The sequence below is a fragment of the Bidens hawaiensis genome, unplaced genomic scaffold, assembly GCF_021521415.1.
Source record: "Bidens hawaiensis isolate Kalapana, Puna unplaced genomic scaffold, B.hawaiensis_p1.1 tig00008479_1, whole genome shotgun sequence".
Taxonomy (NCBI): Eukaryota; Viridiplantae; Streptophyta; class Magnoliopsida; order Asterales; family Asteraceae; genus Bidens; species Bidens hawaiensis.
The window spans coordinates 71,435-82,377 of record NW_027491602.1 but is presented as its reverse complement, the minus strand read 5'-3'; the positions used below and the strand labels follow the sequence as shown (position 1 = coordinate 82,377).

The window sequence follows — 10,943 nt, the reverse complement described above, 5'->3', positions numbered from 1 at the left end:
TGATAATTAGTGTCAGTCTTTGTTTCTTGGTTCACCTCATAATCTTCTTCCCAATTTCCCTTTAAACTAGCTATTTTCCATCCAAAGTCTAAACCATCATAAACAAATGACCGAGGTCGTAAGCTCCCTAGTCGTAAACGTAGTGGGTTACTTATGCGGTGTGGCTAAAATGGAGATGGCCTATATTTGGAATTCCTTTGAAAATGTTAAAAATTTAAAAAAAGAAGTTGATAAGCTCTCGAGTATGAAGGGAAGGATTCAACGACAGATAGATTTGGCTAAATCTAAAGGGGAGCGTCTCCTAGAAGGCGTGGAAGAGTGGATGAAGGAAGCAGATGCTGAAATATCTGATGCCACGGAGTTTTATCTCAAAGAAGCGGAAGCCAAGAACACATTCTTCAACTTACGACTGTGTGTCAATTTAAGCGCCCTCCGTCACTACGGTAAGGCATCAACAAAAAAAATTTCTTTACTTCGGCAACACCAAGGAGATGGTAAGGATTATGAAACTTCAGTCTCCTTTCCTCCACCCACCCCAGGGTTCGTAGACCTTTACCGAAGAAAAAATCTTGAAAATATCGATAGCCAAAAGTTAGCTTTGAAGGAGATCATTGAATCTATAGAAGATGACAAGATACAAATAATTGGAATTAATGGCTTGGGGGGTGTGGGTAAAACCACACTAGCCAGTGAAGTTGCTGCAAAAATGAAAAATCAATTTACAGTGATTGTGTTTATAACAGTCTCACAAATTGTTGATGCTAAAATGATTCAAGAAAAGATTCGAGTCGCGGCACATAGAATACTCAATGGAGATAAGGTTTTAATAATTCTTGATGATGTTTGGGAGGAATTAAGGCTAGAGGAAGTGGGCATTCCATGTGGGAGTGACTACATGAATTGCAAGATTTTGTTTACCACTAGAAGGAAAGATGTATGTGAGGCAATGAATGCTCAGAAGATTATTACGGTATACCCTTTGAAATATGAAGAAGCGTGGACCCTTTTTGAATGTGTGGTGGGTAAAAGTGAACTCGACGATTCATTGAAAGAAGTTGCATTGAGGATTGTTGATAAATGTGGTGGACTACCGCTTTTTGTTCAAGCTGCAGGAAAGGCTTTGAAAAAAAAAGGCTTGAAAAGTTGGGAGGCGGCACTTGGTCGACTACGAGATCCAACCGATGAGGATACCCCTTTCAAAAGAAAAGGAATAATGCAGCTGAAGCTAAGCTATGACAATCTTGAAAGTGAAGTTGCTAAATCATGCTTCTTGTTATGTAGTATGTTCCCAGTTAATGAAACCATTGGCTTAAGAAGGTTGACACATTATGGGTTCGCTTTACGAATATTTAATAATCTTGATACGAATATTCAGGATGCCAAACATAGAGTTCAAGTGGCTGTTGACTCCCTTCAGTCATCTTTCTTGTTATTGCCTGAAAAGGAAAAAAAATTCAAAATGCATGACCTTGTTCGTGATATGGCAATGCTCATTACTTCTAAAGGTGATGATAAGTTTTGGGTGCAGTCTGGAGAAGGTTTGATAGAATGGCAACCGAAAAAACACTTAGTAGACTACAAGAAGATATCGCTCATGGGAAATAAAATTCGTAAGCTTCATAATCATGGGCTTCTGTTTGCACACCTTGATACATTTCTTATACAAGATAATGGGCTTTTAGTTATTCCTGACGAATTCTTTCAAGGCATGGGAAAACTTAAAGTTTTGGATATGTCGGGTAACCACATTTCATCTCTCCCACAATCATTAAAGCATCTTAGAGAGCTCGTCATGCTAGATCTAAGTTCAAATGAATCTCCCTTTGAAATTTCTATACTTGGGGAGTTAACATGCCTAGAGATTTTAAAGTTAAGAAGGACTGGAATTAAAAATATCCCTAAAGAGATTGGCCAATTGACCAGTTTAAGGTTGCTAGATGTTTCCTTTTGCAGCGATCTATCTTATGTAACACCTGGTGTTATATCAAAGCTAATTTGGTTGGAAGAGTTGTACTTTCACATGAAGAAAGGGGATTGTGATTTTCTTGTGGAACTACGTGAATTGAAGTCGCTCAAAATTCTGCATTTAACAGTTTCCGAATTGAAGTATATTCCTGAAGATTTCCACTATGAAACTTTGATAGAGTTCTACGTTAAGAACAATTTTTACGTGTTTAATAAATATCATTATAAACGCATCCTAGAGATTTCAGGAATTAGCTACCCATTCGCGATGCCAATCATGAAATTGATTCAGCTATGTGAAATGTTCAACTTGCAGAACATTAAAGATATGAATCACATTCTACCATCTCTTTACAAGGAAGATTTCGATAAATTAAAGTATATTGATTTGACAATGTGTGACAATGTTAGAAGCTTGGTGAAGACATGTGACCTCGATGCAATGCGGATCTCTGTAACATCGGATGAACCCGATCAAAGGAAAACAAAGGGAAAGTATTTTTCTCGAGTTGAAGAAATCAAGTTGCGTAGTATGAATAGGTTGGAGCTTCTATGGGATAGCCCACATCAATATCTAAGCTTTTCTAATCTAGCAAAAATCATAATTGAAGAGTGCTCCTCCTTATTAGAGTTATTCCCCATAAGTGTAGCAAAAGGACTTGTCAATCTTAAATATTTAAATATTACATCTTGTGAGAGTTTGGTGGTTGTCATTTCGGCTGGAGATGAGCAAAGAGGTGGAAGTAAAACTGAAATGGCAACTAAGGATCTGAATATCGTGTTCCCCCTCACCAAAATTTACCTTCAAATGCTGCCCAAACTCGAGAGCTTCTACTCTGGCCGGTCTATCATCAAATATCCTTCTTTGAAGTTTGTTGCGGCTTATGGTTGTCCTAACATGGAGAGATGGAGTTATGGAGACAACCATATGCCGATCTTCAGATTCGAGCTTAAAAAGAGACAGTATAGCAATATTAATGATTATGTCGTACAACAACATAAGGTCTGAAAACACATATCCTAATAGTAATAATATTGCTTTGCTATATAATATACATGTGCAATAACATGTTATTTTTATAGATGAATGTGAAGTGGAGCATAGGAGAGTCATCAGGATGATAGAGAGGTATTGTTCAATATATCCAAGAATCAACAATAATGGGTTCATGCAAGGAGAAGCCAGTATTTCCTCTACCACAAGGTAGACGATTAAACTCCTTTTAATTTACTACATCTAAAGAATAAAAAGAAAAAACAAATACATGTGTATTTATATGAATTTTCTGATCTTGATTCTGTATTAATTAAAGTTATATATTTTGGTTTGTAGTAAGTAATTTCATATTTCTAGTTATGGTTACACATTTAACAATATATCAATTTATCTCAAATTCTTAAATGTTTAGCAACTCTAGGGATGACAATGAAACCCAAATTTAATGGGAAAACCCGAAACCCGACATAATTGGGACGGGTAATACCCGACCCATTAGGGTTTGGGATTAGCTTTGAAATTTTTATGGGTTTGGAATTTGTATTATACCCGATTACCCGATAACATTGACACATTTACCCGATTATATACCCGAGATACCCGACAACTTTTTATATATATTTATTTTTTAGATATATGCATTCTAATTTAAACATATTATCAATCAATTATTCTATATGAAATTTGTACGTGGATTAGTCTGACTTTTCATTTCCTTCTAAGTTATATAAATTATAATTACAACTCTCTTTCTTTAAGTTGTTTGCTAGCATGTATACATACAGTTAATTTCCTTCTAAGTTAACAAATTATAATTAAAACTCTCTTTTTTTAAGTTGTTTGCTAATTGCTAGCATGTATACATACAGTTAGCTTTTTGAAGGGTTGTATATACATTTTTAGTTTGTATTTGTTTTTACTTCTTTTACCTTTTGGAGGTCTCATAAGCATCTGCACTTTTCGAGAAAAAAAAATTAAGCATCTGCAACATAATTTAATCATCGATACTTTATTTAGTTTACTGATTTAGTTCCACAGTTTAATCAATTTATTTATTATTCTAATGCTAAACAGAATAAATGAATTTTGTAGCTTTGCATGAAATTTGGGTCGGAAGATGAAACTTTGTTGACAAGTATTGTGGTTCATGTCAAAACCCGATAGAAACCCAATGGGTTTTGGATTGGGTATACCCGATGGGTATTTTGTCAAAACCTGATAAGAAACCTGAAACCTGATGGGTATCCCTGAAACCCGACGGGTAATGAGCCGATAAATACCCGACATGTTAGAAACGGGTTTAGGACATGCTAAAATAAGCATGTATGGGTTTGGGATACCTAAACCCGACCCATTATCATCGCTAAGCAACTCATGTCTATGCCAATATTCAGTGGCGGATCCAGGAATTTTTTTCAGGTGGTGCACAACTTTTAGATGATTCAATTTCATAGAATCGGGTATAAAAAATTCCGGGTCGGTTTGAGGTTCGGGTCGGTTAGATGGTTCGGGCAAAGTTCATTACATAATAAAAATACAATAATAAATTCCGGGTCCGTTTGAGGTTCGAGCCGGTTAGAAACCATATTCACACAATTAACCTTACCTCAACAAAAAACATTCACCAACACCACCACTCTTATCTTTCCAACTATTTTAACACCCAACACCAACAACCATGATTTGAAATATATTATTCGTGACCACAAGCCATTAAAACTAAATTTAACAAATAACCTAACAATTAAGTAGTTAGCAATCAAGAACAATTAACAAGTCAAGAACAATTAACATTTAACAAATGAATGCAAACTTACCTTCAAAGTGGGAGGATTCGAGCAATCGAGCTTCGAGGAAGAGTAGAAGACAGGAGGAGAGGAAGGCAGGAGGTTGGAGAACGGCCGGAAAAGCTGCGGTGGTGGTCGGGAAACGGCCGACGGGGACGAGGGGACAGGGGAGATAGCAGGCGCCATTGTGTTTAGTGTCGGTGTGTTTTATTTTTTGACTAATAAAACCCTAAATGGGTTGTGTAGTAGTTAGTAAAAAGGAAGAGTTCAAGAAAAAAAGTTCAAAAATTATATGGAAATCCAGAATTGAACTTGTGACCTTCAAGTTACAAAACAAGCACCTTACCAGCTGGCCAAGCGTTTCAAATGTTTTTAAGGTGGTTCCTTCATAATTTATAAGGTGGTTCCTCTAATGTTTTATATATACAAATACACTATTATTTCGAAACTCGGGTGGTTCCGGGGAACCACCCATTTCTACTATAGATCCGCCCCTGCCAATATCGCATGCTCAAAAATCACAATCCACTTCATGCTAAGTGGCGATTGAGGTGTACGACCAAAGAAAACAAACATATAAATACACATGTATTTGTTTTTTCTTTTTTTTTTTCTTTAAATGTAGTAAATTAAAAGGAGCACCCACGTTCGCTTGTAAAAAACTACATTTTCTTCTCACATCTAGGGGCCTGGGGCCGTCAAACGCAATTTACATTTTAGACTTTAGATTAGGGCTGTTCATGAGCCGAGTCGAGCCGAACCAAGTGAGGACTTGCTCGTTACTTGGCTCATTTCAAATCGAACCGAGCAAAGATCGAACCGAGTATTTTCCGAGAATTTTTCGAGCGAGTTCGGATTATTACTTTTTTTTTCTTTTTTTCCCTTTAAATTATTTTATAAGAAACAAGTTTGAAGTTGAATATAATATATATGAAAAATAAATTAGTGGTTTTTAGAAAAACTAGTAGTAGCTTGTAATTTTTGATAAAATTGAAGTTTAAAGTTAGATATAATGTAATAAAACAATTAATAATTAAAAAATAATTATTTTTATCAATATATATGCACAATTATATAACTTATTTTTATAATTATCTTTAATACTAAAATATTAAAAACTAAATATAATTATTTTTTATATTTAAAGTACTACAAAATATTCAATAATTAAAACATATTATATTTAATATTCAGTTTTCAATATTCAAGATAATTATTAAAACAAAACATATATTTATGAGTATATGAATATTATAAAATAAATTAAAAAATATTTGAGCCGCACCAAACCGAGCAGACCTTTGCTCGTTGCTCGACTCGTTTACAAACCGAACCGAGAGGAGCGGCTCGTTTACAATCGAGCGAAAAACGAGCGAGCATTTTCCGAGTAAATTCCGAACGAGCGACGGGCGAGTTCGAGCGATGAACGGTTTGGACAGCCTGTAGGAACGTGTTCGTGTCATGAACAAAACGTAGACCGATATCTAGAATCAACCTGAAGGTGCGGAATCCCTAAACGTGATCGAAAACAATAAGATTTTTCATTATCTTCTTTCTATTTCTCATATATATCAAGGTTTACAACAAGATATGACAAATATCAATATATGTACATTCTGGACCAAAAAGTTATGAATACATATGTCAAAATTATTATTTATAGGGAGGTTAGAGCATTTCTGGCGCATAAGTACGTATCCAGGCGCATAAGTTGGGGCGCATATGTATCCGAGCGCATATGTTTCAGTGCATATGTTTCCTGGTTCATATGTTTCAGTGCATATGTTTCCGGGCGCATAAGTTATGCTCCAGAAAAACAGAAAACTGTTTTGCGCATAACTTCTTCGTTATAGCTCCGTTTTATGTGCCGTTTTCGCCCACGTGCTCGTATTCAAATTCTCTATCACTCCATATAATAATATCTTCATTTCTACTCCAATTAAAATACACTCCAATTTAGCTTCTTTAAGCTCCGCTCACCTTCATTTGAAAAAGATGAAAGCAATAAACGTATGCACTAACAGACCCCCCCGGATATTGCCGAGTCTTTCCATTCAAATTAAGTGCTTTAACATTTTAGCTCTGGGTATCGCTTGTCACATTTCTTTTAAATTCTCAATTCCTTCCTTAAGTGCAAGGAACATTTGGCATCAAGCTTCAAAAAATTGTTTAAACATTATCGTCTCTGTTTGTATAGTCTTTGACACTTTCCAGAACTGAATCTTCAATAATTCTCCCCTTCAATTCTTGATCGTCTAACAGACTCCAGCTCAAGCTTCATGTCTTGATGTGACCTGCTACTCATGATAATTGTAAGTTGAAAATTTTAATTAACAATGTAAGCATACTCAATACTAGTAAAGATTTTTCAACCGTTTGACAATTTACCACCACAAAAATCAACAAAAAATTGTTTATCGAGTCCAAATTAATGATCTTGAAAAAAACACTGACATTTAAATATGTTTCCAATTGATTTTATAAAATTTTGTATTCCAACATCAACAATCGAAAATAAAATAGAAAAAATAAAATCTTTTTGGTTTTATTGAAAAGCAATAAAGGCAGTAAATAAATGAACATCAAGCTATTTACAAAAATATAAACAATTACATATTTTTGTGAGTTTGAGCAGAGAATCACATTGACCAAATTGCTCTTCTGTCACAGTTTTATTTTCAGCTTTATTATGACTGGCATTAAGTCAGTCATTGATATTGTTGTCCACCTAAACCTTCCAACAAATGATTCTGAAATTTCTGTGATATGATTTAATTTGGTTCAATTAAGCACGAATCTTCTGTAGACCCCACCTCTAAGACATAATTTGTATATCTTTATATTGTGAATTTTTCACATGTATATTTTTTATTTGATCCTTAAAATCGATTAGCCATGACTCATGCAAAAATAACAAAGCAAAACAACTCAGAACGTTAAAATTTTCCCTTAAGATCGGTATTACTACACGCAGATAAGGTTCCATTTTAACAAAATAAAAAGATAAAATAAGTTGTAGTTGTATAAGGCTTTAACAATCAAGTCGGATAATACCAAATTATCGCGCTGAGAAAGTCCAAAGCTTTATACGAAACATCAAGAAAATAAAGCAGAATACTTAGGTCTTAATCCTTAGATCGGTATTACTACACGCAGAGAGGATCCAAGACTTAAGCAAAAATAAAGAAAAAATAAGCTGAATTTCTTTGCAAAATAAAATAGAAAAATAAGCTGAATTTCATTGCAAAATGAACACATGTACACACAGTAATCGTTAAACTTCTCGATTTCTTAAAGCAGATATTAACTAAGCTTCAAGATATTAATCCACTAGATTCGGTTGTATTTAAGTTTATATCATACACTTTTTCTTGTTTGTTTAAAGGCCTACCAATGCACTAATGCATTTAAGCACACAACCTTTTTGCTTACTTTTTACCGGACTTATGACCAGATGATCAATGTACTATCATCTTCCCTTTTTGTTTCAAAAACTCTTGAAAATTTTTTTAAATATTTTTGAATTTTCTCAAAATATTTACTCCCCCTAAAATAAAAAACATTATCAAAAATAAACTTAACTGTTTGATATGGTCTACAGATATTTTTAGATCACTTTCAGTTAATCACAATGGCAGCCTCATTAACAAGAATAAACAGTTAAGCAATCCAAAATGGACATGAAAAGCAAACCGATATGAGCTCCATTTTTTTTCAGATTTCTTGTGTATGCCCCGCCCTCCATTGATTTGACAATGTTTAGCACAACCATGCTCCAATGATAGACATTATGAATTTGGGGCCCCCTGCACACACAGTTTAATAAAACAGAGAAATCCAAGCCCTCTTGGTCTTGGACCTCATGACATTTTCAAAATCCTCAACATTTTTAGGAGTTTCAGACAAATTTGTTACAACAAAATGCTTGCTGTCTGAACACTCATAATTAACATTTAAAACATTTGAATTTTCTGAAGTTTCGGATTTTACAGATATGACAATGTTACCGAATTTTTAGAACAAGACTCCTTTTCAACAAAATCTTGTTTGGAATTGACATTTGAGTCCTTTTTCTTAATGATCTAATAATATAACGTTGATTTGGATCTTTTCACATAAAATTTCAAACTTTCAAACTTTTTTGCATCACACTCTTTCAAATCAACAACCTCAATAACTTTAGGTTTGACATTTGAGTCCTTTTTCTTAATGATCTAATAATATAACGTTGTTTAAGTGCAGTATTTTCGTCAATATGTTTGTTTATGGCAATCTATTTATCATTTACAGTTTGTTTTAACATAAACATTGTTTTCTCATTTTGATCAATCTTTTCCCCAGTGCCTTTTCACATGTTTGAAGCTTAGCATAAGCTTCCTTAATACGTCTAAGCTCATTTAGTAAAGAGTCATGTTTGTTTTTAACAATTTATTCTCCACATCTTTTTCTAAACATTCTTTATGAAGTAACTCACATTTATCACATGACTTTACGTTATGAATGTTTAACGACTCATGATTAGACTCTGATTTGATTTTAGCATGATAATGAGCAGAAGGTTCAGAGTGTACCTCGAATAACTTAACCTCTTTGACTTTCACAGTCGGGATGTCTGAATTTTCTGTTTTAACTTGATTGAGAATAGGTTCAGTTCCCTTAGCTCCAGCAACAGCTTTCTCAGCTTCATCCTCAACCTTAATTTCCCTCAATTCCAACTTTAGAGGATCACAAGTAGACTGACACCATGATTCCAAAACCAATTCTTCATCAAATTCTGAATCACTATCATTATCGAATTTTGGAGTGTTCTCAAATTCTGGCAGTGATAGTTCTTCAGATTTGACAATCTTTTCAGCAAGTTGATCAATAATTTCAAACTTTTCAGACTGGTCATTTTTAACTTCAATCTCATCATCAACCATCACAACCTTCTCAGAAATTTCAATTACCTCGTGCATCGTTAGCTTCTCGATGAATCCGGAGAGATTGAGACTATTGTATGTGTTGGGGTCTGATTGTATTGACAAAATGATTATACCTAAATCTTCAGGTGAAGTTTCAACAAGTATATCGGATAACCCGTCAATGTATTTGAACTCTCGTCTCTCAATCTTGATATGCTTTATTTCGCTAACAAGCTTGCAATATGTTTTGATTAAACGATCAAACGGTTCTCCAGTCATCATCTCAAAATCATTAAATTCTTTCTTCAAAACTTTCATTCTGTTTCTTCTCGGTATAGCTTCAACGTTAAACTAACTCGAAAATTCCATTTTGAAAATTTTCAAATTTTTGTACAACTAAATTCAACAAATTTCAGCAACTTTTTGACTCGTTTAGGCTCATTTATCAGCAAAACAGTAAATTTCAACAACTTTCTGGTTCGTTTTAGCTCGTTTATAAGCAAATTCAGCAACTTTCAGCACGTTTCAGCATGTTTCAGCACGTTAAACAGCGCGTTTAAGCACGTTTTCAGCAATTTCAGCACATTTAAGCGCTTTTAAACAGCAAACAGCACGTTAACAGCGCTTTTAAACAGCAAACAGCACGTTAAACAGCACGTTTAAGCATGTTTTCAGCAATTTCAGCACATTTCAGCGCGTTTTAAACAGCAAACAGCATGTTAAACAGCGCGTTTAAGCACGTTTTCAGCAATTTCAGCACATTTCAGCGCGTTTTAAGCTCGTTTCAACCAGTTTTTCAGCAAATCACAACAAAATCTGCATGTTTCAGCTCGTTTTGGCCCGTTTCAGCATATTTTCGGTTCGTTAACAGCTCGTTTTATCAGTGGACACTGGACAGCAGCTAAAACAGTAAATTCAGCGTATTTCCAGCCGGTTAAAGCTCGTTTCAGCACTTTTCGACAAAAATCAGCACCAAAACAACTCGTTTGCAGCAGTTTCAGCAGCAAATTCAGCACGTTTAATAAGATTTCAGTTCGTTTCAGCAACAACACAGTTAAATTCAGCACGTTTGTAACATCCGCGTTTTTGAGATTTAGTTTTATTAAATAAACGAGTTATTTTAGCTACGTGTCGTGTTGCGTTATTTAGTTAATTAAATAATAAGAAAGGATGAGATTATTAAGGTTAGTGGACTTGAACACAATTATGGGCCTAAAAGCCTTTGGGCTTTGCCTATTTAAACCCCCAAACCCTAATTTTAATCCTTATCCTCATCATTTCATCATCATC

General features: G+C 34.5%; 1 protein-coding gene across 1 annotated transcript; it reads left to right on the top strand.

The window, feature by feature from the left end:
- Window positions 1-3,142, top strand: LOC143529091 (disease resistance protein UNI-like). The gene has a single exon (XM_077024962.1). It carries the CDS (start codon window positions 107-109, stop codon window positions 2,972-2,974), a length of 2,868 nt encoding a protein of 955 aa, XP_076881077.1. The 5' UTR covers window positions 1-106; the 3' UTR covers window positions 2,975-3,142.
- The last annotated feature ends 7,801 nt before the right edge of the window (window positions 3,143-10,943 follow it).

Coding starts and splice junctions, on each gene's coding strand:
- LOC143529091 (XM_077024962.1), top strand. CDS start 107: ATGACCGAGGTCGTAAGCTCCCTAGTCGTAAACGTAGTGGGTTACTTA.